The following is a 27,484-nucleotide window of genomic DNA, read 5'->3' on the forward strand; positions in this document are numbered from 1 at the left end:
GAGGAATTTCTATTATTTAGCTCCAAGGGCAGTGGATAAACACAGCATACCAAAAAATCAACTACAAAAACCACATCAGCAGTGACAACAGAAACTGACCCTGAATGACCCAACACTGCTATATGTTGCTGGGAAACTGATCACGCAATGGCTTGGCATGGCTATGACATAGTCAGACTTTGGCAGTTACCATAATGGCATGTGGCCGGCTTGCAATGCTGTGTTTAGCCAGCAAAGACACACACTGGGTCAATGCTTTCGGTTCAGCATCCAGAGTATAGCGGATGTTTTGATCTCTGTAGTCACAAGTCCTTGTATGCAAATATACCATATACTGTATCAGCACCTGTGTGTACATACCTGAGATGAAAGCTAGCCAGCAGGGAAGCCCTAAAGTCATCTGTTTGAGAAAGATAAGAACCTCAGTGTGGTGTCATTGTCCTTGGGGCTGTCCATGTGAGTAGGAAAGCTCGCCAGACGGTTGTTCAGCCAGACAGGTTGTACAGAAATGCTTCCAAATCCACCTCTACATTGACCCAAAGTAAAACCATTGATGTGTATCGACCAAAGTCTGAAGAACCAAACCAAGCCCCTTTCAGCTTTAATTAAGGCATTTATTTGTCTCAATACATGGTAAGTTACATGGGACGGGCGTTATGTAAACAATTTTGGTAAATGTTGCCCAAAATTCGAATTGGATAATGAAACACACTTTAAAACAATGTCATATTTGGTTACAAGTCCTTTGCAGAGACAACCCACAGATATCAGACACTTGATATCTTGCTCTGTCGGGCCTGCACTGCGGCCAGAACTACTTCTTGCTTATTTAGAGGTCAAGTGGCTTACTTTAACAGTCAAGAATATCTCAATATCTGGCCATTTAACACATCCCCTTTACTATATGTTTATGATCATTGTGCTTCATTGTCGAACAGCCCTTCTCTTTTTATCCAACATGAATGAAAATACTGTGATCCAAAAACCAGTCAGGCCACTTCCACCTCATAGTCTCTGTATATTTGCTTCGTCGAGCATTAAAATAACAAAAAGATACACGTCACTGCTCGGCTACTTATAGACTGCGCTGCATATTTTTCTCCAATGTTGAACTATACTTATTTTGAATTAGAACTTCAAGATCTCTTTTAGACCAGTATTTAACTACCAGTCTGCTCCTCTATTTACTGTCACCACTGTACTACAATAAACAGGCTGTTAGCAGCCTCTATGTGAAATGACAGGCTATTTGCATTGTATAATCTCTATCATGCGAACAGTACAGTACATGTTGCTGCAGATTTTTGACATTGCATAAAGCATATACATTTGGATTTCGAACATGCTAGTTTTAAAGAACATGCTAAAGGTTGAGTAAACCACTGTCTTTGATCTCAGTAGACACATTGAAGGGGGTACCGTGCAGGCCAGGAGTACTAAATACATTTTCCGGCTGCTTGGGCAAACTTCAACTCGTGATATTGGAGGTTGTGAGATGTTTAAGTCATAGACTGGCTGGCAACAATTCCGCTGGAAGGAGTTAGCACGAAACAAGGACACTGCCCAGTCGGCTGGAAGAAGAAAGGAAGAAAGAAAGATGAATATACAAGAGGCGAAAAAAACCAAAGGATAGGAAACTGAAGGAAAGCCAGCGGAGATCACAACTAGAGAGGTTATTGAGTCCACATTATTCTTTCTCTACTTTGTTCCCGGCTGTGGTAGAGATGAGCTCTTAAAAAATCTCTGCTGCTTGACCACAGATGAACCGACCTACTCCTGCTCAGTTAACATCAATCACAATACATCCCATCATCCTACAGAAGATATACAGCTCCGCCTTGTACTCTCCACTCACATGATAATACCCTAATTACCTTCAACTACTGTAATAATCCTGCTCATATACAGCAGCTTCTCTCCATTACATAAGCACTGAGCCACTGAGTGTAGTGAGCTAATGAGCAGTGACAACCCTTTCATTGCCACTTCCCTCTTTCTCTTTGTGTTGTGGATCAGTGCAGCAAAGATGGCTGTTACCTGAGCATAGATGAAGATTCAAAACTATAGTTTTAGTGCAGGCAGAGGAGAGAAGTGGTGTTTTATTTGGAAGCAATTCCCTATTTTGGACAGGTCAAACTGTCTACATGGCAACATTATTCCTTTTGTGAAAATGCCCGGACAAAAACAAATATATGTTGGAGGGTGTCCTATTTTTCACTCAATCCACAACACTTTGGTGCTTGTGTCCCACACAAATGCTGAGTTGTATAATGTTGCCCTGCAGCAGAAGAGCGTATATCCTGAGTTCTCAAACATTGCTAAAGGCTCTGAATTTCCAACACTGTGTTTGTTGCTCATCAGCAGAACTAAAAGTAACTCAACAGCCAATTTGCCTTGATCTGACAAGGAGCCTTGGGAAATGGGTCAGCAATGGGCCTGCTAGGTGTCAAGTCAGTGTGTTCATGTTGTCGTTCCAAGAAGCCGTACAAAAACATTTACTGATTAGTTATTGGTCAACACCCCTCAGCTAATAAATCAATTCCTGTTGTGTATGATGCTGCCATCTGGTTCTCATAAGGGCTCAAAACATTTGACAGTAACACTCTCTCTGGCACCCATGACTATAATGCATGATTAACATACTTAAATTGCATTTTAATCTGTTTAAAGCTCTGTATAAGTCCAGTCATACTCACTTGTAAATAGATAATGCCTCATAACAATCATAAGATATTATAAGAACATATTCATCAACCCATTTCTACATGAAATCCTAGTGGATGTTTGATCAATACATTTATTCATGGTAAATCAAATAATACCTACTTTATTTTAACAGTTATTGCCAATATTTCCACATTGGACAAAGTCACTTTAGGTCAACCACTAGCCTTTCACCATGTTTTCCTTGATGTCACATGCATCTGTTTGTGCTATAAAGATAAAAACATCAATACATCAGAGACTTCAATCAATCAATGTTTATTTATATAGCCCAATATCACAAATGTTACATTTGTCTCAGTGGCCTTCACAATTTGTACAGAATATCAGTATGACAATACGACACCCTCTGTCCTTAGACCCTCTGTCCTTAGACCCTCACATCGTACAAGGAAAAACTTCCAGAGAAAACCCACAGTTTAAAGTGAAAATGAGAGAAACCTCAGGGAGAGCAACAGAGGAGGGATCCCTCTCCCAGGACGGACAGACGTGCAATAGATGCCGTGTGTAAATTGAAAAGATAATACATTTACAACATAGGTAGACCAAATGTTTAGAAATGCATGTGTCTATAATAAGAAGATGAATCCACGAGGATATCAGACTTGTCTTTGTACATCCATGAACCACAGGACACATGCTCATATTCTGCAGTTAGCCTATATGAAGCATATCATTAAAAAGGAGCAGTATAGAAATATGGGACTTTGTTTTTGTTTAGCCATCTCCCCTAAGGATATTCTGCAACTGTTTATTTGAACAACTTGACTTTGCTATGACATGTCTGCAATCCTGAATTTGTGGAATTCTTTGAGGAAAAAAGGCTAATTATGTGCTTTAAGGCCTAAGCCTCCATTTAGGTGGAGTAACTGTGGGAAAGTATAGGAGACAAATAAGATCTAGAGATGCAGCTCTTCAAAGAGCCACAAATTATGGATCCAGAGACAGAATGTTTGAGTATTCTTTAGTTTTATGTCTCCAACGGTGTGCCAGATGTGAAACCAGACAGTTCAGGATCTGAACCTCCCTGTCTCATCCATGTGTTGTTTTGTATGCCAAAGGGAAAGCACACAAAATAACATCCTCATATTGGTTTAGCTTACATGGCTGAAAATGTGGTAAACACTTGACTGGCAATGTGCTGAAAACAACAGTCTTGGGAGCAGCAAATCAGGATGAGAAGCTTGAAAAGCAATTTAGCATTAATCCTTCATGACTGTGCACACTGTAGACCAGATTGACTCTGGAGTTAATGGTGCTTGAGTGGCTAATTGATGCGTGCTTCCTGGCCCCACTCAGACTGTGACAAAAGGCCTCAGCGTCCCCAGAGGAGATCAGGTACACCAGCACAGCTTGTGATAACACAGCTGATTCAGAGCAGACAATACTTCTAATGTCACAGATCACTGATATTACAGCCAACTAAGTATCACATACTTGCCACAGCAATACATGCAACATATATCTTTGATGATTCATACATAATGAAGGGGTAGATAAGGACATAAGCACCAGGCAGAATGTACTCAGAGGCCAGTATAGAGTGCTAAAACACGGAAGCAAGCTGCGCATGGGTTCCTTCGACAAAAAAGCAATGCAATTTCTCCATAGGACTTTGGAAAATAGCTCGAAATAAGGTCTGTGGTTGACACACATTTAAGAGACGGATCACGTTTTGTTCAGTCGGATAATCTCCACATGTCTACCCTACTTTTATAATTTTCGAATTATAAATCTAATCGATAGATTTATGATCGATAGGTTTATTTACGTCACTGTGGCACTCTGTAGAGGAGAAAGGTAAAGAAGAGGCGGACATGAAGTATTTGAAGAGGTAATGTAAAGCAGGAAGTGTGGGAAGTGTTTCTCTAAACAGTTTTTCTCCAGATAAATCAAGACATAATTGCGATGTTATGACAGCAACAAAAGAGATTCATCCTGATTTCCTCTCCAATTGCTTTTACAGCTAACCTGTTTGATGCGGTTCAACTGAATTGTGGTGGACTTTGGTTAGGTTTCAAAAATGTAACTCAGGTGCAGACACAAAACATGGTCCTTCCCTTATTAAAACAATCTAAGAACATAAGCTGCATTCAACAAGGCCTTCAGATCTCCATAGCAATTCTATCCTGCCACCAATTTCCCACACATTCACCAGTACTGCCTACACTTCTGTGTGCCACTTGTTCTGAAGCACTCTTCAGTTGCAGAATGGGCTTTTGCAATCAAAGGCTTCTGAAAATGTGACAGATGCCTCTTTCTCTTTTCATGTGTTCCTCTGTCCTTGCTAAAGCTGAATCAACCAACCTTACTGCTGTCTTGGATGAATTATGCATGTTTTATGTTCTGTTTTTATGGCAAAAGTACACAACGCTTGTGATTTTTGTTGCATTGTAAAAGCAGCCATAGTTAAGTGTCAAAGCAATGCTGTGTTGCTGTCAGCTGCAGGATGATTATACAACTGAAGTGACCCATGTGCGATTGCACCTTCATGTAGTCCAAAGGTCTCGGCTGTTCTGTGTTACAGTTATTGTTGACCCAGCGCCAAGTGTTCTCCAGAGGGGAAGACTACACATCTACATTTACAGTGCCACTGCATGGATCAATGGGCCAGTCGCCTCCATTCTGCTGAACCAAGGGAAATCATCAAGCACTGGTAAACAGAGGAGCAAATGTGTGTGTGTGTGTGTGTGTGTGTGTGTGTGTGTGTGTGTGTGTGTGTGTGTGTGTGTGTGTGTGTGTGTGTGTGTGTGTGGGAATGTGATTCATAGTGTGTATGGGAGGAAGTGCTCTTTAAGAATGGGTGTTGATGTTGACCTACTTCGTCACTGTTTGCCATCAGTTGTGAAATCTACTACCGAGGCCATCCAGGAAGTTGAAAGTATTTCATCTGTCACTATGGAGCTGAGTGTACAGTGATGTGAGCGTATACCAGAGGGAAGAACGTGTATTGCTCATTACACAAGCAAGTTCTATCTAAATAGTCTGTTATTTAAGGTTTTACAAAGTTAAAACAGCATTAACATAACTCCAATGGTTATACCACTGACTGGCAAAGAGGAAAATGCTGTCACTAACCTTGGGACCAGTACCAAGCTTTAATTAATTCATTAGTCATTGAATGGGCAGCCACTATAATCCCACAAAGGGAAAAGTAATCAGGGTCCTAGCCGGGGTGATTCAAATTTGGCACAGGGGTTTCACACGTCATTTAAGAGATGAAACTTGAATGAACGTTTTGACTTTTTTTCACCATGTAATTGCAAAGAGTAATGAGTGCAAAGCCATGTTACACGGTCATGGTGGTTACTCCATTGGCCTAGCTATTACCATGTTTTACATAAAAGTGATTAACTGTGTGTTGGTAGAGAGACATAAATGCACACAGAGATTACACATGTGAGTGTAGTGTCTAACAGTGGAACTACACTATAGTAAATTGCAATCTAATAGTCCTTGGATAATGTGTGTAGTAGAGAGTTAACTATGTGTTAAAACATATAGTATTTATTTTTTGTCTGGTTGCACACACGCCTTTACTGTGCCATTCTAAAAAGCAGTAGTACTGCTTTCACTTTGGCACACTTACACACAAACCGCGGTTCCATTCCATCCTCATTGCTCCACTGTATGAACTCACTTCCCTGCCAACACAACTAAAGGGAACAGTTCCAGTGTTTCCTGAACGTTTTGGATGGCCAGCCAAACAGACACACAAGAGACCAGAAGGAGAGCTCTTTAGCTTCACAACTTTTTGATTCCTTGTGGAGGAAACAGTGAACTACCACGAATAAAGTAATCACGATTTGGCATCTCCTTTGTGATAACAATGACAAGCTTCCCACTTTGTTTCCACAAGGGCCCCCCTGGGGGTCCCAACTGGCTCCGATTCTAAGGGGACAGCCGCTGGCTCTCCTCTGCCCACCTTCTGTCTCTTCCTTAGCCCGTGGAAAGCGCCATGTTGAGGCTCCGGTGTGGATACAGCGTGCTACAACAGCACACCGGGGCAGGGCTGTGTGGGAAAGGAGCTTACCTTTGCGATCGCCTTCTTATACCTCATAGCCGCTTGTTCGATAAGGCTTTCGACTTTTATATTCCCATCTCCACACGGAACGACCACCCGGGTCCTCCCGAAACACACCGTCACTTTCATTTTCCGCTGCGTTAATTCCAATGAGGAAAAAGCAGCTTAAAGACGACAATAAACATCCCCGGTGCGCGAAAACTAGATCCACAGTTGTCGATAAGAAGTCGAAAAGTAGTTGTCTTTGTGTCCTCCGAGGAGAAGCCCAGCAGTAGATCCAGCGGCGGGGCTGGGTGGCGTCCTCCCTGTGTGCCGTGTTGACTCACTTGCACAAAGTTCCCAACAATCCAGCTAGAGCGCACCACTGCACTGACACTGCGAGCGCGCGCCCACATGTCAGAGCAGGCTCTAAGAATGTTTCCAGCAGCAGCCAACACAATGCAGGTTGGAGGCAAACCCATCGAAAGTCCAATTACTTGCTTTCTTATCATAGAAGGTTGCGTAACACTTGGATTTGCAATGTTTTCTTCCCACTGGTATAATATGGAAATCGTATACAATAGAGAGATTAGGAACATATTGTTGTTGATTTCATGATTAATAGCCACTTTGACTGCATTACCACCTTTTTATTTCTAGTTGTGTTGGTGACTTTAATTCAAATGTGAGAGCCAGAGAATGCAACTTTATGGGGTCCTTAAAAATGTATGTGGCTAGGGCTGGATTAACCTGCAAAAGGGTCCCCTAACACACATTTCTCCAACACATTTTGTGCCAAAAAGACAAGTAGTAGTGTTCCTTTGCGTTGCTATATTACATTGAGTTTGAAATCATGTTTTAGAATTTTTTTGCAACTCGTTGGGATCTGTAAGGACATGGGGCCCTTGGGCAAGTTGCATGCTTAGTTGGTATAGCCTACTATCAAAGCATATGACACTATAAAAGACAGATTCAGTCCTGATATCTACCTTTTATAAAAGCATTTCATTTGGGATTCCTGTGGTGTCAAACACTATCTTATCAGATGCAGATCTGTGAGTTTATGGTTAGGTAAATATCGGAAAACCTTTGGGTTCCAACTCAGAGCAATTACTGCAGATCTATTGCAACAAGTATTACGCTTGTTGTTACCACACTTCGTTTTGATCTATCTGTGCTGCCTGGGTGTTGGACATACACACTGATGTTGAGTTTAAATGAATGAGACAGAGCAAATGAGCTTAACTCTCTAGCAGAATAAGTTATAGGAGTCATATTCTCACTCAGATGAAGCTGCTGAGACCTGCACTTATGCCACTGATAGCAAAGCATATATTAATGTTATGACTAAATTATTGAACTGCAGTGCAAAAGGAGAGATAAGCCTAAGGCTGGATCTACAATATGACCCAATTCACGGATAAAAGCTGCAACCTTTCTGCGCTTCACTCATTCCCTGCAGCTCTTACTCTTTATGTTCTCATGTAGTCCAATTGAGTGAACATGAACACCAGTGCAATAGGGACAACCTCTTTTCAAAACTATATTATCACTGCTCAAAATCTGTCTGCATTAATACCCTCGCTTCTTGCTCTCAAGCTAACACTATAACCAAACGATGTATCTTCATATTGATTTGTTATCCCAGGAGTCATTGCTGGATACAATGTGATGGAAAATGCCACTTCGTCTAACATCCTGACTCTGTGGCGCAACGGTAGCGCGTCTGACTCCAGATCAGAAGGTTGCGTGTTCAAATCACGTCAGGGTCAAGCATTAGGAATTTATTGGTGTATTACCCCAGGAAGGCAAAGGTGAATAAATATACATTTAGGTCATCAAACTCTCCATTGTTGCTCTTTATGGTGAGTGTTTTTCTTATTTGTGTCAGTAGAGGGAGTATGATACAAATGTGCAAGGGAAGGGAGTGGTTGTCAACATGGAGTGACACATACAGTATATCAGGTTGAAAGAGTTCCTCTTTTTGAGGCTTACCAGTGATATCATACTTCACTCCTGGTGACTACCATTTTATATTCATATTACTATCAATGTGGGATTTTTGTTAAAACCAACACACAAACCCTCAGTGTTTTTTATGTTAACTCAAATAAATGGTAAGATACCAGTTGCTGAATGAATCTGATATATTTGAGAGTTTCTTATATAGGACAATAATAAGTTTCCTAAATGAACAATTCAGTTATTTATCTGAAACTGCTATGGTTAAATGATTCCCGGGCCTGCATTGTAGTTTGTCCACTGCACATCAGGAATGCATGGAGGAGGAGACAATGGTGGAAATGAAGAGCTTCACTGGGGCTCAGGACCTGCTGTGAAGGTTGTTTTGAATTTAAATATGTAATTCATAGTACTGGACGAAAGAGAGGTAAAAGAAGAGCCAGTTGTTAGGAAATTATAAGCAGATCTGAAATTAAGTGAAGTATGTCATGGCAAAGATGCGCCTGTTTACTGGTTGAAGGAATTACAGAAATGTAACAAGGAAAGTAACTTATATTCCTAGTAACATTTTGATCCAAAAAGAAATTGCACCATGCCATGGTAGCAGTGTGAGCTTTGTTATTGGCTCAAACAATTACTTACTTTATAACACTAGGTAGAAATCGTTTTCTAAGAGTTTTACAATAAACATAACTATTTGTCCATTCCTTGGAGTATTTTGACATACAATGTGATTGACGTTTTGTGGAAGTTTTATTTAATACCTACACAGTGGCAAATATTATCTTAGTATTGAGCGGTACCTAACTTCATCTTCTCCATATTTACAGAATTGTCCTATGCAGATAGGAAAGCATCAGCACATAAAGTAAACAATGCGTTTCTGTGTGTGTGTGTGTGTGTGTGTGTGTGTGTGTGTGTGTGTGTGTGTGTGTGTGTGTGTGTGTGTGTGTGTGGTGTGTGTGTGTGTGTGTGTGTGTGCGTGTGTGGTGTGTGTGTGTGTGTGTGTGTGTGTGTGTGTGTGTGTGTGTGTGTGTGTGTTTGTATGCTGTATTTGTCAGCTGACAGTGAGGGTGTGACTTCCACAGCATACGTGCTCCAACATGATCCTGAGTGTGATGGAGGACATTCCAGACACATCACTCCATCATCAGAGTTGCACCTCACCACCAAAACATTCGACTATCACAATGGACACACTCATTCATAGAGGTGTAATTTACTACATCCTTCCTCTACCTCTATCAGGGCCTTCTAACTCCACCTTCCACCTTTTATTGATAAATGTCAAATGAGTGAATGTGGGGACTTGGCTATAAATTGAGAGGAAGATATTCTTTATAAGGACAGTCACATGTATTGTGTATCATGGCTGCTCCCCATTACCTGCTTCATGTGATGCAATAATCTGCATGTCAAGGAAATGTACAAGAGAGAACATAAAGTACACAAGAGTAGTTGTAGTTGCACAGAACTTTGACTAATAATAGAGATATCATCTAAGTCATCATCACAGCCTGAAATCAGAATTACTGTTCACTTTAATTATCCTTTTTAAGGCCAGGTGTTATCATCAAATACATTAACGGTACTTTGTCTTTGAAGGAAAAGCAGGTTGATTTTGGTTTTCAGGAGCATGATACTGTGTTAAATTAACATTACATTGCAAAAATAAACCTACAGATTAAGACAAACTACTCAATCCCACTGTATCCATTGTATTTTCCCCCAACTTTTAACTAATTTTCGGCTGAAATGTACACATTTCTGAGTGTTTTTAAGTTGTTTTCCCACTTTGCAAAATAGCCATGTCTGTCAAATCATGATTTGATGCTTCTGAGAAGGCTAAAGCCAGTGTTTTGTTTTCTATCTCCTCACCATTATTGCATCAGTCATTGTTTAATTGTTGCACAACTGCTCAGCAGACGGCTCCATGTGAGTCTGCACATGAAGATGCAGTTATTAGTTTATGTTGGCTTCAGTTAATGCCAATTGACTTGAAAGACAGCCTAAAACACTACAGATGTGTGATAAAACTCACAGTAAACAGTGTTTAACATTACCTAAATCACATTTCTGCCATCATTGCAGTCTGATGCAAGCTAAGGCATGTATTTTCTCCTGAAAAGTTTCCCTGATAACACACATTAGCAACTACTACCAAAGCACCTTCAATTGATATTACATTGTTTATAGCTCAAAGCAATATAACCCTATGTTATGCAGAACATTTGACTAAGACCTTAAGCTACTAACCCTCAAAATAAACATCAGGGTCTTTAGTTTCACTGCTGAACCGTACAGTAAATGTGCCCCCTCTGCAGGCTCTTCAAAGTAATACACCTTGTCTTCTCTCCAGGAATCTTCTTTGTTTGGATTAAGTGTCAAGCCTGTAATTGCAGTGTTTATGGGGATTGGGCCTAGAGTACACTGTGAACACACAGAATGGTGTTAGCTCTCTGATTTCCTGGATTTGCAAACTCTGCCTGCTGCTGTTTTGCATACACTTTCTGTATTGCAACTTTTTTGATCACCCATGTAGCCCAACAACAAGTGTGATTAACATGAAAACTTTGCATATGATATTTGATCTCTACGTATTATATAAATAATCCCAACTGAAATCTATGACTCTATATATAACTATGCATTTTGCAGAAGTGTTTCTATGCGTGTAGCCTGATGAAAATGCAAAATGTTGGATTCTGTGAGTTGACATCTGATTATTTAAAGAAATCTACATATTATACTATATATAAAATGATACTTAATTGATTTAAGGTTGATTTTAGTGGCAATAATCTGACATTTTACTAAATATTCACAAACAGGCAAATATAAAACCATGGGCCTTGTAGTGGATACATCCTTCCGTACATGAATGCAGATTTTTGCTCTAAACTAACAACTGTGAGTTTCACAACTCACAAGTGGTGCAACGGTAGCGCGTCTGACTCCAGATCATAATAATAATAATAATAATAAATAATATTTTTATAGCGCAGAAGGCTAAGTGTTCAAATCAGGGTCAATGGAAAAAACCTTTAGTATGTGACAATGACAGTCTGGTCCCTTCCAGCTATGATCAGATGCAGAAAATACATGTATATCTGACAGGTTATGTGCTTTGTTGGATGCATTGGAAAAAACATGTAGTAAATCCTACACTTCATGTTGTATCATGCAACCTAAATATTAAGAAATCAATCAAAAGTTTTGAATGGTGAGAACATCCACCTACCTCCCGGATGAGCGGTAGTGTTGGGCCTTCATGATTCTCACTAGCTGCATGTGCTCCTCATCTGCTCCATCTCCTAATGATCAGACAGATAGTTAGATGTATTAACATAGGAAAGGATAACGATAATGCATCAAAAACACATTCCCAAATACAAAACCTGGGGCCTTGTAGTGGATACATCCTGCCACACCTGTATGCTGTTTGCCTTTTGCTTTTTTATCTCATCATTCTTCACACTCACACTCATGTCACAGAGTCAGAGTGTGGATTGTGCAGTGCTCTAACTTTAACAACTGTGACTTTCCCAGGACACCAAATATACAACTTTGTATGACCTTGTGGCGCAACGGTAGCGCGTCTGACTCCAGATCAGAAGGCTGCGTGTTCAAATCACGTCAGGGTCAGAGGAACTGTCCTTTATTCATAAAAACTGAGACATGACAATCACATTCTCTGGCATGTTCAGTTTCTGTACATCTATAGATCAGATCTTGTGCTTTGTTAGATGCATTGTTAATGTCAACACGTAATGTTGTATGCAACCTAATTCAAATGACATTATGACAGTCTAAAAGATAAGTAAGCTATAAAGTTAAATTAAAAACCCTTTGAGAATGTACATCATACGATCTTTTCATATGCTTTTATGTTACTGCGAGTATACAAGTTCTTGTTGCACTGCCCTTATACAAACAGGATCAATGTGGTGGTCCTTACATTCAGGATACTGTGGATGAAAAGGAATGACCTCGACGTGATTTGAACACGCAACCTTCTGATCTGGAGTCAGACGCGCTACCGTTGCGCCACGAGGTCCTGCCGCCCATTTCAGCCATATTAAAACAATATAAATTAAGACAAACATAGACAAGGATGCATTTTTACTGCTAGCATACATTTCCATATTTGAATTGACAAAATACTAATATATTTCATATAGCAAATATGCAACACATGTAAGCCATAATTCATAAAGCTACCTTCCAGTACTGTGGATAACAAAACAATGGTGTGTGTTATTAATTATTGTTTATTATTCTTTCCTGATCAAAAGCTTTACTCACTGCCTTTCGGCTGCGTCAGCACCATGGTCAGCTCAACAGCTGGCTTACTCCGCGCGTGCTGACGTAGTCGTGACGCACTTTTATTTAGCAGTCATTTACACGAATACGTTGGACGCTAATTAGCTGAGCATCTTCAAATGACAGTACTATACTATGCACATTGAAGAGATGAATGCTGGGAAAAGTGGCTGCAGTTAAAAAAGCCTCTTCTCTGGGACACAAACAACTGTGCTGGGTTCGGTTGCAGTTTAGTAGTTCCTTGTAAACTGATTTATTGCTGGATGTTCTTGAGCAAACTGCTGTTTTCATATGAAAAGCATTCCACTGCTTGGTATTCTCAAAGCAAATGCATAACATCTCCATTGTTGTTAGCAGTTTCAATGAGCTCCTTTGTTTTCACCAAACAGACCGGAGCCACAGTGACTTCTCATCTTCTTCCCTAGTCGGGACTGCAGTAAAGTCAATTATTTTCTTACATTTGATTAATCAAATGGAACATCACTCCCTGAAGCAGCTTCACAGGAAAAGCCTGGCGCTGCTAAAATGCCAGTATCACATTCACAGCACACATTGACAAACACCACCAGAAATGAATGACATATGGATACACTTGACAAATGTTTACTTAAAACCTTTCAGTGTTTTTATTCATTTATTTGACAAGCAGCAGGATCATGTTTGTCACCTCATTTTTTCTTTACATTTGAAAGTAGATACAATAGTCAGTATACCAGTTTTATTACAATATGTTTTCCTAACTTCAGTACATTTAACAAAGAAAAAAATAAAATAAACACACAACTGCAAACGTGAGAAAAGAAAGCATGTTTTTTCTAATGTGTAGCCAACAAAGTCTCATTGATGTCACAACTCTTCCTCCGGGTTTCTTTTTTTCCTTTATTTTCGGTCGTCTAGTATGTTGATCATCTCTTTCCTCTCAAACAGCGATAGGCATTTTCTTTTTGTCCTTTGACGCACAGGTGCGCGGCACTGGTGATGTTGTAAACAGCTTAAAATCAGAAGGTGGGCGGGGTTTGGAGGAGGGTCTTGAGGGTGGTTGTGTTAGCTGGCTGTCCGAACGTGACTCGATGACCTTTTCTCGTGTTCAAAGATGGAGGCACCAGTCCTGCTTTTTAGTCACCGCACATAATCACAGCAGACAGCTACAGTCCAAAACCTAAATGGATGAATGAGTCTGTTTTGTTATTAATTTCGCGTTTTAAACCTGCATCTGCCGGTCAGTCACACAGGCAAGTGTTTGTGTGGAAGCGCTCCCTCTACGCCACGTAGCTGTACTCGTCTGCCGAGGTCTGGCTTCGCTCGATGTACTGCTTGTCGATGAGCACCTCGATGCACTTCTTGATCATGCTGATACTTGGGTTGAACCTGGCTTTGGACTGATTGATGACCTGCGCACAAAGACATTTAGAAAAACGTGATTGGACAGTTTTTGTAATGTTAAAAACAGGGTTGCAACATACTGCTATAGATACATGATTTTGAAATGTGTTATGTAAATGTTTTTCTAAATTATATCTATTATGATCTCTTTGTGTGTGCATGTACTGTAAGTATATATAATATGTTGGACTACAATACTGTATTTGTTTAGAGAATCTGTGAATATGTGCAGGCTTAGTGTAACTTGTTTAGTAACCAAAAGCTAAAAGAGAGATACTGTAAACACAAATATTAGGATTTTGTATGAAGAGAACTTCCACCCACCTCCTGGATGAGGGCGTTGTGTCGGAGCACCTTTCGAGCTTTCATGATTCTGACTATAGCAGCTTGTAAATACATTTTGCGGTCCTCGTCTACAGCGCTCCTCGTTTGCTCCATCTCCTAAAGATCAGACAGATATAATGTTGTTAGAATGATCAACATAACAGGACAGGATAACAGCAAAGCATATTTAGAATGAAGGATAACCATTTGTCTGACCTGTGGTGTGTCTTTCTGCATTGATGTTGTGATCTTGAACTTTGTCCTTTTACTGGTGAAGCTCATATTTAATGAAAACGTGGACTCGGTTTCGATCTCCTCCTGTAAGCAGAGAGGAAATTATTTATTTATTCAAATCTATAAGGACTTCACACAAAATGTGGAACCACCCGACAAACACCATCCCTGGTTATGGGATGTGCATCAAATTGCACTCGGACCTTTTGTGAGTCGTGGTTGAGCATCTTGACGTCAAGCAGGGACCTGATGGTCTTCTGGAGCTCCTTCTCGTTCATCTGGGTGCCGTCCTGCAGCTCCTTGTAGGTCACCGTCAGGCTGTTGTTAAAGGCCAGCAGCACAGCCATCTGGTAGGTGGTCACCATGGCAACGTAGGGCTTGGACAGGTAGTTCATCTTCACCTCACCTGAGATGAGCAAATGCGGATGAAACATACGATCGAAACAACTACATGTTTTTCAAGAATAGAATTATCCCATTCAAATTCAGGGATCTTCAGATATTTGCTCATATATATGCACTTTTATATTAAAATCTAGCAAAAGTTAGCTTTAAATGGTGTATGTGTGCGTTACCTGTGCAGAGATAGTGCAGCCAGGTCAGCTTCCTCCCACTGAAGTGCTGATTATAGAACAACTCAAACTGTAAAAGAAGATAAAGACAGAATGTATTATTTCATCTGCTCCTTTATTCAATTGGAACAAAAAACTGACAATCAATCTGAGCTTCAAACTCACCATCTGCACACTCTTCTCTAGTTCTTGAGGGATGGCGAATGTGGAGGAGGGGACGTGTGTGAGGGGCCATGCTCCAGCCTGAAATCAGATTTACCACAGCATTACACATTTTGAAGTCTTAATTATATATCTAACCATGTCAATGACTCTCTTAGATGTTAATCCCATGATTGTGAATACGAGTGAGTCCTCCTCACCTGTAATACGTAGATCTGGAAGCTGATGCCCAGGTCCACCACCGTCTCCTGTGTCTTGATGAAATTGTTGAACTTGTTGTTGAGGTCGGCGCTCACGCTCATGTCGGTGTACATTCTGTGCAGTTTGCTCGTGAACTCGTAGCCACAGGCTTGCTGTAGGGATAAAGAGGAGAGAGGGTGTGTGTGAGCAGAGCACAGTCAGACAAAAAATAAGTCTTAATATTTAGCTTTTGCATTTACCTTTAGTTTGTTGATCATGGCTTCTTCAGAGTCCATTGACAATGATAAACCGTGTATTAACCGCTTTGCTAGCATTCTGGCGTAAAACTGTGGAAAACGAAGAAAATCATTAAGTCGGAGCGCTGTAGTTCATCTGAATGTCACAAGGTGTTCGAAGAAAAATGATGTGCTTTTCTTATTTTCCAGCATAAGAGGAATTGTGCTCACCTTTTGAAAGATGTCCTTGTCGTCTATGTACTTGAACACTGTGATGAAGCTCGTCAGCTTGTCCTCCACCTCGTTCTCCGTCATTCCCTTCGCAGACTTCTTCAGGAGGTTGTCGCAGTATTTTGCCAGCTGCACAGAGACACAGGGAGGGGACATGACCTGGTCAAGGCAGTGTGTATAATACAGTGTACGCCTGTGTGTGTGTGTATGTGTGTGTGCACCCACCAGTTCAGGGGCTTTACAGATGGACTTGGGCTCTCTGAAGTTCACCACAGACGTCAAAGCCTGAGGACGAGAAATCCAATAAACACGTTCAATACAATAGTTGATCATGGATGAAGCTTTTAAAGGGGACCCTGGGCTTCAGAAACTCAATGCATTCTGGGAAATGTAGGCACATTCGACAGGAGAACTTTCGACAGGAGAACTTTCGACAGGAGCACTTTCGACAGGAGCACTTTCGACAGGAGCACTTTCGACAGGAGAACTTTCGACAGGAGAACTTTCGACCGGAGAATATAGCATACACTGAGGAATGTATTGCTTGAAATTGTCTTCATTTACCATGGTGACACAAAGTGACACATGTTCCCTTTAAAAATGCACCTAATTGTACATAGAATTAACACATAACTGCTGTTTGCCGTAAAAAAAGAGTAACTCAGTTTTGATATCTAGCAACTGCAATAAATATGTTTAATAAGGCGGAAGCTATTCTGGGAGTTTAGAGTCTGGGGTTTATTACCTTATCGAGTGCACTCATGAAGTGCTGATCTCCATTTAGAACTGTGTTTATGAGCTGAACGAATTTACTGTGGACCTCCAGCACTGACTCCACAAACAGGGTTGGCATCTAGAGAGGTCAGAAAAGAGAGAGAACAAAAAATAAAAGTTGTATCAAAAGACAAATCTTCAAGTTTACACACAAAAATTACATTTTTAGAGCAGATGAAATAATCGATCTCAGTCGGTCTATTTTACCGTACTGGGACCACACGGACAAAAAAAGCATTTTTTCCAGGTCTCTATGCTATAAATTAAATGGTTGTATCGATATTACTTCAAAAAACAAACAATTCTATCCACAACACTGAACAAATAAAAAGCCATAATTGAACTTGTAACTTTTTGTTCTGTTTTAAACTTCCACAGTTATTTTCCAAAAAAGAACGGCATCTTGAAAACCCACTATTCTGCATTTGCAGGTATGTGGTACTAACGTTTTCCTGAGAGAGGTTACTGGTGCCTCGGATGCCCTCGTTGTGGATGTGGACCTGCAGCTCCTGGATCATGTGGGGCAGCCCGCTGGCCACGGCCCGCAGCAGGGTGTACATGTTGGCCATGTCTACACAAAACAACACAAAGTTTAATTCCAATGCTGCAACTTAATGTGTGACTGTAATTTTCCTAACCCGGACTGACCTTCTCTCTTCTCCTGCCGGATGATGCTCTGGCACTCCCCGTGCAGGAACTGCAGGTGATCGGCCACCATCCTCTGCTGGCATTCATGGATGACTTTGGCATAGGAGCTGGGGTGCAGGTACTTCCGACATCTCATCTCTTCGTCTTTCAACCGGCCCAAAACCTTGAGGAAAAATAGATCGAAAGGAGAAAGAGAATAGGTTCAGTTTCTCAAATCCAACAGAAATCCAACAAATTCAATGTTCATATCAATGTGTCTTGAAATTTGGCAAAAATATCCAATTATTAATATAGAAAGAAGGTTTAACATGATAACATCGGACAACTTTTAAATGATCAAATAAAAACAGTCTTAAAATGAAATTGTGTGCACTGTACTGTAATACAGTGCTGCTCATTACAGGAGTATCACATAATGCGCTAATGCCTGGATAAGCTTTAATGATGATCCTGTTTACAGGCTTGAGGGATAAATCTGATTATTGCGGGAATAAATGAACAAGCGTTCAGCGATGGAGAGCGATGGAGTGGTCATGACAGCTGAATTTGCTCAGGGGTGGTGAGTTAATGGTAGAGATAATACTCAGATTTAAGCTCTTATGTCACCAGACAGACATGACCTGACAGTTCAAACACACACAGGCCCGCGTTGAGTATAAATGGATGTGATGGATGCTGGTGAACACAAGATGCAGGGTTAGTCATCCTCAAATCAAGCTGCGTCTTTGACTTTATACAGAACACCATCAGCTTTATAATAAGGGTATAACTGTGATACAGCAGCTCAGAGGCTCAGATGGCAGCTTGAAGATACCTAGTCTTGTAGAGACTATAATTTAGCTGTGCAGGTGATTTTAATGACCCCGGGACAGACACATCTCCAAACATCCCACGCCCATAATAAACAAAGTGACAACCCAACTGCATTCCTTGCCCCTCCACCCAGCATCCACATACTTGCATTATCTTTCCATCAATCCTACCTTCTCCATGTACTGTGAGCAGTTGGATTCTTGCAGTAGATTGGAGGCTTCTTGTTTGTAGTACTCTCCCGTTTTTGACAGAAATGGCCCCTCGAAGATTTCCTGATAAAACTGTGAATACAGTAGGAGAATGTGGCGCGCATAGAATTTACTGTACATGTATACAAAACATGGTCTTACATGAGAGTCTACTGTACATAACAACACACACAAATATATAAAAAAGAGATTTAGCAGCACAACAAAACAGTTTTTGCAAGACATCTACGTATAAATTATTTGATATAAAAATGCAGAATTTTTTAATACTGTGTGTCATTATTTGTTGTCTTACCTTTAGTGGAAACTTCTTCTTGTACTGTTCAACATGAACAAAGGAGTTGATGACCCCGTGGATTACCTTCTGGTTGGGGTTCTCACCACAACGATCACTGTAAAATGAGAATAGAATTAGAGCTAAATTCGATGTTTGTTTTGTGGTTTTATTGTGATCACTGAAATTATTAGAAGTGTTGGAAAACCTGTTGGGTGTAGGTTAAAGACGGCTACACATCCAGTCATAAACAGTGAGAAAGAATGGAAATCTGGCATTGTAAAAATAGGAATTCCCAACATCTAGAGTACCATGACGTAATAGGCTATCCCTGTTTTCTCCAACATTGCTGAAAGCCTGAAACATTCATCTTAGACAACAAAAAGCACTCTTGTGGTTCAGTTAGTGTGAAAAACATACTTTTTGATTTCATTCAGCAACATCCGGATCAGGACAGCCTCAAGGGGCTCGATCATTAGCTTCCTCCACATATCTAGCGCCAACTGCAACGACAAATGAAAAGACAGCAGTTAACAAAAGTGTAAACAGATATACGAGTAGGTCATCGAATGAAAGTTAAAATCTTGACATGAGCACTGGACTCGTAGGAGTTGAATCACACTAATCTCTCAATAAAGTGCATTTTTTTGTATACCAGTACAAGAATCAGTCAGTACCTCTCCAATCTCCATGAGCGGCTCGTTCATGTCCACCCCCCCGTAGCCGTACTGTAGGTCTGCTTCTGTTAGTTTGTTCTTCTTGATGAACTGAGTGTTGAGATACCTGAACAGAGTGGGGGAGGAGGTCAACATGTTAAAATATCAGATGTTTGAGAGTCATTTCAGGAGAAACTTATACCACCTGCTGACACTCATGAAGTGACACATAAAATAATTTGTGAATATCAAATGGGAAATACCAGTTTTTCCAGGGTTCCTACAGTTTAAAGGTCCCATGTCATGCTTTTCCGGTTATTACCCGTCCCCTTGTGTGTTATGAAGGTTTTTATGCATGTAAACGGTCTGCAGAGTCACAAAACCTCAAAGTACACACTGTAGCGAGTAAAACTCTAACACAGAAAATACCTGTCTATGCTGCCCCAGAACGCCTCGTTGGAGATTTTTCTTTTTCCATTGTTTACTTCCTGGGTACAGTGACGTGCCCATACCCAAATGGACCAATCCGTGGAGCTCCTCACACACACACACACACTCTCTCAGCGGCTACACTGTAGGTGCGCCGCGTTTGGGGGTGCGGGGGAGCCTCGCAGATGGGGGTGCTGCAGCCCCCTCAGCACCCCCCCCCCCCTTCCTGCGTCCATTCGTGATGTCTCGCAGACCCCACGCAGCAAGCAGGAAATGAACCCAGCTCACACTGTCCGCTCCTCGCAGCAGCGAGCCGCGCAATGTCCCGCCAACACGCCACCCAGACCCCACGCAGGATTCTCACCGGTTTGTCATTACTGGTGTCATTTCCTGGTTGCTAACGCCATTGTGACACATAATCACTGATGTTCCGCTGTAACGGTGGTAGACTCATCAGAACAGAGTGGGCGAGCTGACCAATCAGAGCACAGTGGGCTCACAGGGAGGGGGGGGGGGGCAGGAGCTCCAACAAGCCGTGTAGGACAGAGTGAATACACATACTACACAGAGATGCTGTATGAGAAACAGAATTTAATTGGGAGGGATGAAACCCTCTTTTAATGGTCACACATGCAGAGCACACAGTGAAATTTGGCCTCTGCATTTAACCCATCCTAGTACCAGGAGTCTAGTACTAGGAGCAGTGGGCAGCTAGTGGGCAGCTAGTGGGCAGCTAGTGGGCAGCGCCCGGGGAGCAATGGGAGTGAGGGGGGAAGGGGGGTGTCCGGTGCCTTGCTTAAGGGCACCACGGCAGGGCAGGCGGTGAACTGGGACCTCTCCAAGTAGCAGTCCACACTCCATATTTTTTAGGTCTGGTCAGGGACTTGAACCGGCGACCCTACAGCTCCCAGTCCAAGCCCTTACTGACTGAGCCACTGCCGGACAACCCTATGTGAGTTTGGAAAATTGCACAATATAAATCTATTCTAGTATACCTCAACAATGGAATTATGATCAGTAGAAATGGCCATGACATGGGACCTTTAATGCAAGTTATAGATAAGGCTTTTTAACACCACACCAAGACCAGTTTTAAGGGAGTTTTTCCCATTATCCGGATCAACATAAGTGAAACCTTTGGTAAATTATTAGAATGTAAACAATATACATAATTTCCAATGTCAGAACAAAATATGAATAAAACCCAATTTAAATGTATTAAATACCAATAAGACCTTGACTTTTGTTTAAGAAAATGCAATGCCTTTAAGACAGCTAAAAGGGCAGCTACTTTTAGGGGCAATGTTCTGTACAGACTATAAGTGGTTTCATTTTGTGTAACAAGCAATAAACCAATCCACTGCAGTTTATGGATGCAGCATTCCTTTCAGCCAACTTCATGGTTTCAGTGACACAGAATCCCTATAGTCATAGATAAACTGTGTAACAGCTGGGTTGAATTCTTGTTTTTAACCTGGGTCCATTAACTAGCCAGAACATAGGTTATACATTGATATGTTAGTGAAAGAAAACAGCTTGATATTATTCAGATAATTTTTACCAGGAATCAATAGGTTTGACATATTATTAACTATAAAGCATATTACAATTGTCTTATGTGAAAGGATCGAAGTACTAAAATAAACCAAGTCTGCAGCTCGACAGAGTATTTTAACACATTGTTTGGGTTTTACAGCCCACACATTTGTGGTTGTGTCTCGCTCCTTATTAACCCTCTGTAGGCAGCACTTTGTGGCAAAAAGCTGTGATAATATCAGTGTGCCCTACCTGCCCAGAACAAAACAGCAGACTTACATAAAAGTCATTGTTGGTCAGACACTTTGACTTACAGGAGGAAAAGCTCAGGTGTAGTTAATTACACTAACAATGGCTCATAATTTACACCTGTGTGAAGAGTCAAAAAGTCTTCTGTGACAACGGAGTAAAAGTTGGGTTTCTGTCTGCACATGGTAGTAGGAAATGAGAAAGATTCATTTAATTCTGGTGTCACTAATCACAGATACTATGATGTTGAAATACATACACCAGTATTGTTTCAACATTTCATAAAGGACGCAAGTTAGCAGAAGGAAGGCTACCACACAGGCTGACACAGTTTTGATAGCTTTCATAACGCAGATCCATGATGTCTGATTCAGTCCACCTTAAATTATGTGAAGTTTTCACAGCTGTGCCTCAGTTAGGGTTAGCCGCTAACCCAGCCCAGCAATCACCCTTAGCCTGATTTTCTTCCAACAGTCAAGTATAAAACACCAGCGTCAAGGGTTATACGACTGCTAATACAACTGCTAGTGTTGAGTAATACTAACCATCAAACCTAAGAAGCAGAATTATAATTTCAGGTGTTTGTTTTGATTCAGTTGGCACTTTAATCTAACCTCGATTACAGGATAATTTGAGTTTGAAAGCAGGCTTGTATGTTTCCCAGACTTTAGGTGAGGATATTTGGTGACCCTCTTCTATATTAAGAACTGAACACATTCACCACTAAAGCCAAGAGCCTCTCTCTCTCTCTCACTCTCACTCACAGGGACACAATTAATTACAAAGGCATATGTATGCACAGACGGTCTGGTGGGAAGTTCATAAAATAGATCTGAGAGCTCTCCAAGGGAGTATTGATTTAGAATGGATAAGGACACATCAAATGCACAATGGCACTTCGAACTAGAGGTAATATTTAAAGTGTACAAAAACGTTATGCTAGCTTGTGATTGAATGAGTACACTCTGCATCGAAGGACATTGACACAAAAAAATGTGCTTAATCTCCAATTGGAAAACCTTGAAGATACAACAAATTATAATTAAGATGGAGAAGAAGAAAGGACATCTCTTAACGGCGTGTTAGCATACTGACTCGATGATATGAAATACAGTCAATTATAAACAAAGAAAATGAAAGGCAGCAATGTTACCTGTACAAGCAGTCCATGTAGTCAGCTCCTTTGCTGTACTCGTCCCAGTATCTGTGGTACATCACTAACACCTTCTCCTCTGATTCCAGGACTTTCTAAAAATGCACACAGACAAAATGTACATGCGTTATATAAAGATGCGCAACACAGAAATAAAATGCTAGCAGAAGGGTTTTCTTTGCCAGCTGTTAAAAAGCTCTTGAGAATGCTTACCTTGTACAACTGCCGAACATGATTCTCAAGAAACACCTTGGTCTCTGTGTATAATCTCTCACCCAAAGGCTCTGGGTATGCAACGCACAAGGCATAAATGTCACTGGTCCCCGAATGAATGATAATAACTTAGTTTCGATATCATGGTTTCATTATGAATAGAGGCAAATATACAGTTAACAAAGATGTACCAGATATAGATTTTGCTATAATAAATTAATAGTTGCTTCGCCTCTGTCTAAAGAAACAGCTTGTTTAACACTTACAGCATACAGTATCAACTATAAACTATTACAGATTTTATAAAAAAGAAAATTGGCTAATTTATAAAAACTAAATTAACCAAATCTTTGACTTCATGTCCATAAACACTATTCTAAAACTTTGCAGAAATCTTTGTAATCTTATACTAATATAAATATGGAGCAAGTTTGCATAGGATACGAGAATCGATCATTCCACGTGGTTCTCTCCACATAGTCGAGCATCACCACAGCCTTGATTGTCGTCAGTAGCTTGTTCCATGTCTCGTCAAAATCCACCACCCGCGGCTTTAAGGACATTGTAACGCTTCTCTTTGACCCCTGATAGAAAGAAAAGAGAAACAAGAATACAAAAGTCAGTAAAGAAATTAAAACTGAACACATACATTTGTAGACTCTTCCAGTTTTACAATGTTAATGTAATGTTATCTTTCCCTTCACGCAGTTTATTATAGTATATTAATGTTCTCTAAATGAATAGATTTTTACTTTAGGAATAAACCAGGCAGCAACTGAAAGTAAAACAAATGTATCCTTAGCAACGTGACAAAATGAACATAATGTTGGGCACACTTTTCAATTCATTTTATTAAGCTCATTACACTAAATATTTGAATATTTAATAATTAATTGTCATTTCTAAAGATCAGGTCATAAAAATGTAAAAATTGATTTAATCAAGAGTAATTACATAACACAGATGATAGAATATAGGGCAAATTGAACATGCATGTCAACAGAAATGAGTCTAATGATAGTCTGTTACAAAACAGCTACTTCTATGATAGCAACAGATGAGATAAACATTGTGTTCCAAGTTCATGGAAGTAATACTAACGTTCATGAATAGTGAAAGCAAACACAACATTTTAGTAGCTTCGTAACTTACCAGACGACACTTGTGCATGTATAATATATAAACTACTGTATGTGCCAAAGACAAATCAAAGATAACCTGGAAGTTGGGGAAACTAGGCCCTGTGTTGTTTCTCGTCATTCATACCAGTTGATTTCACGTCAGTGAAAACATTGCAACATCATCATAGTTTTTCTTGCTATCCAATTCACGTAAGCTGATATCCGTCTATCAAAAGATAGTTATAATGTTACTAAATAAACAGCCATCTTGCAGTCATGATAAAGGCAGCCAAGTAAAGGTTACTAGCTAGCGGAATGCCAATCCCAAAATAGGATAGCTAGCTAAAAGGCTAGCTAGCTTCTAGCTCGCATGCTACTTCTTCCTGCTCTAGTCCCAGCAGTTCTGATGGATCGGCTAGCAGCTAGCTGTTAGTCAGCTAGCAACAGCTAGCTCAGCTATCGCTAGCAAATGGTCATCTTCTCTGCAATTACCCCACATTTGTACTGACAGCTCAGGAAAACATGTTGCTGTTGTGAAACGAAACAGCTGAAAGAGGTCAAGCGTTGACTTCTGAATAATACGTACCTCTGTTTAGTATTTATTTGTTATAAAACTCAAGTTTCTCCGCTGTCACAGGCTTGATTTGTCTCACTTACAGGTCTTCCCTACCTCTGAGATTATACCATTGTATTCGACGGGGGTGTATTATGAACAAGCGTAATTGTTCGTTACGATTTTTTGCTTTTTACCATGGTAACGTGTCTTCTATTTTTTATATTTGAAAGAAAAAATTATATATATTTACACACTGATAAGAATAGCATCAAACACAAAGGGATAAAATCCATAAGAACACCTATCATCATGGTATCGCCTAAAACTACGGAATCCTCTTAGGACTTGAGTATTACAAATATAACCACAGGGATTCATAAATTATAATGTATTGTATCTCAGTTGTTATAAGAAAGGGTAACGTTAAGTGTGTTTGCCTCAGCGTAAGTTATAAACTTCGCATATATCTCATTAACTACGTTGCAGCTGTTTTCCAGGCAGCTGTTGAAGTTTTCCATGCACACTGATATTAACTGTAAAATAATTCTCCCACATAAATGTATTCAAACATGACATTTGGAAAATAAATATCACAAAACAACATTTGTCTGGGGAGTGTTGAAAGCATGTTGAAAGCATAGACTGTATATATTGAAAGCCATTTTTAACCATATGAGCTGAACAATCTCTGTGAATGCATTGTATCAGTGTCATAGTAATAATAGAAGGAAAACCCACCAATCAGAAACGTCAAAAAAAACTGCCTGACGTTCCGTGAAGTTAGCTAACATTTCAAATAATGCTAAATGTTACTACACATAACTTTTTTCAGCAATATATAAGTATTTTATAGATAAAGCTTCGTTTTGTTGTGATCGTGGTTCAAGCTCATCAGGTACAACAGGTTCACCGTCAACAGGTTCACCGTCATATAATGTAAGTACTGTATGCCGAGATGGGCCGGAGAATCGGAGCAGCGGGAGCGGTACTGCAGTCGCTTTACCGCACCGTTGTGACGAAAAGGGAGCTGAGCCAGAAGGCAAAGCTCTCGGTCTTCCGGGCCATTTTCGTTCCTACCCTCACCTATGGTCATGAAGGATGGGTCATGACCGAAAGAACGAGATCGCGGATACAAGCGGCCGAGATGGGTTTTCTCCGCAGGGTGGCTGGTGTCTCCCTTAGGGATAAGGTGAGAAGTTCGGTCATCAGGGAGGGACTCGGAGTTGAGCCGCTCCTCCTTCGCGTCGAAAGGAGCCAGTTGAGGTGGTTCGGGCACCTAGTTAGGATGCCACCTGGGCGCCTCCCTAGGGAGGTGTTCCAGGCACGTCCAGCTGGGAAGAGACCAAGGGGTAGACCTAGGACCAGGTGGAGGGATTATATCTCTTCGCTGGCCTGGGAGCGCCTTGGGATCCCCCAGTCAGAGCTGGTTGATGTCGCCAGGGAAAAGAAAGTTTGGGGCTCTCTGCTGGAACTGCTACCCCCGCGACCCGACCACGGATAAGCGGGAGAAGATGGATGGATGGATGTATGCCGATAAAGAAAGTCAACTTTTTATCAACTAGTTATTAAATGCTAGTTAGCTAACGTTAGATATGACAGTATTAAGAATTAAAACAGCAGCTGGCTAAATTAAAGAGGAAAATAGCTAAAATATCCGTTTTAGATTGTGTGAACAATTTCATCCATTATTTATGTGATTTTTGTATTCATTATTTTATAGCAATATTTGCATCAATTAACAATGGTTGCCGTTGGAATATGAACCTTTAATGTTTTTAACCTTCTCATAAACAAGAAAGACAATATTTATTAGCCAGTTACTTGACTGAACCAGCAGAGAGAGCCATTCAAAGCCAGTGCACTTTCCTCAAACAGTATATGACAAATTCAATGTTAACAGCCCCATAACAAATTCAATGTATGATACTGATGATGATCAGTAATGGCTGATTGCAAACTAAATCCCCCTCTCATCCTTTTTAACTATTTAAGACAGCTGTTAGTCAGCTAGCAGAAAGCTAGCAACAGCTAGCTCAGCTATCGCTAGCAAATGGTCATCTTCTCTGCAATTACCCCACATTTGTACTGACAGCTCAGGAAAACATGTTGCTGTTGTGAAACGAAACAGCTGAAAGAGGTCAAGCGTTGACTTCTGAATAATACGTACCTCTGTTTAGTATTTATTTGTTATAAAACTCAAGTTTCTCCGCTGTCACAGGCTTGATTTGTCTCACTTACAGGTCTTCACTACCTCTGAGATTATACCATTGTATTCGACGGGGGTGTATTATGAACAAGCGTAATTGTTCGTTACGATTTTTTGCTTTTTACCATGGTAACGTGTCTTTGAGATTTTTTATATTTGAAAGAAAAAATTATATATATTTACACACTGATACGAATAGCATCAAACACAAAGGGATAAAATCCATAAGAACACCTATCATCATGGTATCGCCTAAAACTACGGAATCCTCTTAGGACTTGAGTATTACAAATATAACCACAGGGATTCATAA

General features: G+C 40.5%; 2 protein-coding genes and 3 non-coding genes across 11 annotated transcripts in view; 2 read left to right on the top strand and 3 right to left on the bottom strand.

Moving 5' to 3' along the window:
• Positions 1–7,099, bottom strand: part of pard3aa (par-3 family cell polarity regulator alpha, a) — a 318,714-nt gene extending 311,615 nt beyond the window's left edge. For all 4 annotated transcript variants that reach the window (XM_034222612.1, XM_034222611.1, XM_034222610.1 and 1 more), the window contains exon 1: positions 6,758–7,099. In XM_034222612.1, coding sequence (XP_034078503.1) covers positions 6,758–6,877 — 120 coding nt within the window. In that variant the 5' untranslated portion in view covers positions 6,878–7,099. The remainder of the gene's footprint in view (positions 1–6,757) is intronic.
• Positions 7,100–8,427: 1,328 nt separating this feature from the next.
• trnaw-cca lies at positions 8,428–8,499 on the top strand. Its single transcript has one exon. It is a non-coding gene; the product is annotated as a tRNA-Trp (tRNA).
• Positions 8,500–12,262: 3,763 nt separating this feature from the next.
• Positions 12,263–12,334, top strand: trnaw-cca. The gene has a single exon. It is a non-coding gene; the product is annotated as a tRNA-Trp (tRNA).
• A 340-nt stretch (positions 12,335–12,674) lies between these two features.
• On the bottom strand, positions 12,675–12,746 carry trnaw-cca. Its single transcript has one exon. It is a non-coding gene; the product is annotated as a tRNA-Trp (tRNA).
• An 868-nt stretch (positions 12,747–13,614) lies between these two features.
• cul2 (cullin 2) lies at positions 13,615–27,212 on the bottom strand. 4 transcript variants are annotated; one of them, XM_034222637.1, is made up of 21 exons: positions 24,441–24,809; positions 23,733–23,872; positions 23,289–23,391; positions 23,076–23,170; positions 19,730–19,835; positions 19,473–19,555; positions 19,074–19,170; positions 18,740–18,859; positions 17,757–17,919; positions 17,555–17,679; positions 17,080–17,187; positions 16,560–16,619; positions 16,335–16,463; positions 16,128–16,214; positions 15,888–16,040; positions 15,691–15,768; positions 15,529–15,595; positions 15,157–15,359; positions 14,936–15,037; positions 14,720–14,836; positions 13,615–14,403 (listed from the first exon to the last, which is right to left on the bottom strand). In XM_034222637.1, exons 1-21 carry the CDS (start codon positions 24,546–24,548, stop codon positions 14,272–14,274), a joined length of 2,376 nt encoding a protein of 791 aa, XP_034078528.1. In that variant the 5' UTR covers positions 24,549–24,809; the 3' UTR covers positions 13,615–14,271. The 4 variants fall into 4 exon arrangements, with proteins under 4 accessions (XP_034078528.1, XP_034078531.1, XP_034078530.1 ...); XM_034222640.1 differs by lacking the exon at positions 24,441–24,809 and adding an exon at positions 27,133–27,212 and having other exon boundaries at positions 14,116–14,403; XM_034222639.1 differs by lacking the exon at positions 24,441–24,809 and adding an exon at positions 24,996–25,135 and having other exon boundaries at positions 14,116–14,403.
• Between the last annotated feature and the right edge of the window lie 272 nt (positions 27,213–27,484).

This window comes from Gymnodraco acuticeps, unplaced genomic scaffold (genome assembly GCF_902827175.1).
Source record: "Gymnodraco acuticeps unplaced genomic scaffold, fGymAcu1.1, whole genome shotgun sequence".
In the NCBI taxonomy this organism is placed as follows: Eukaryota; Metazoa; Chordata; class Actinopteri; order Perciformes; family Bathydraconidae; genus Gymnodraco; species Gymnodraco acuticeps.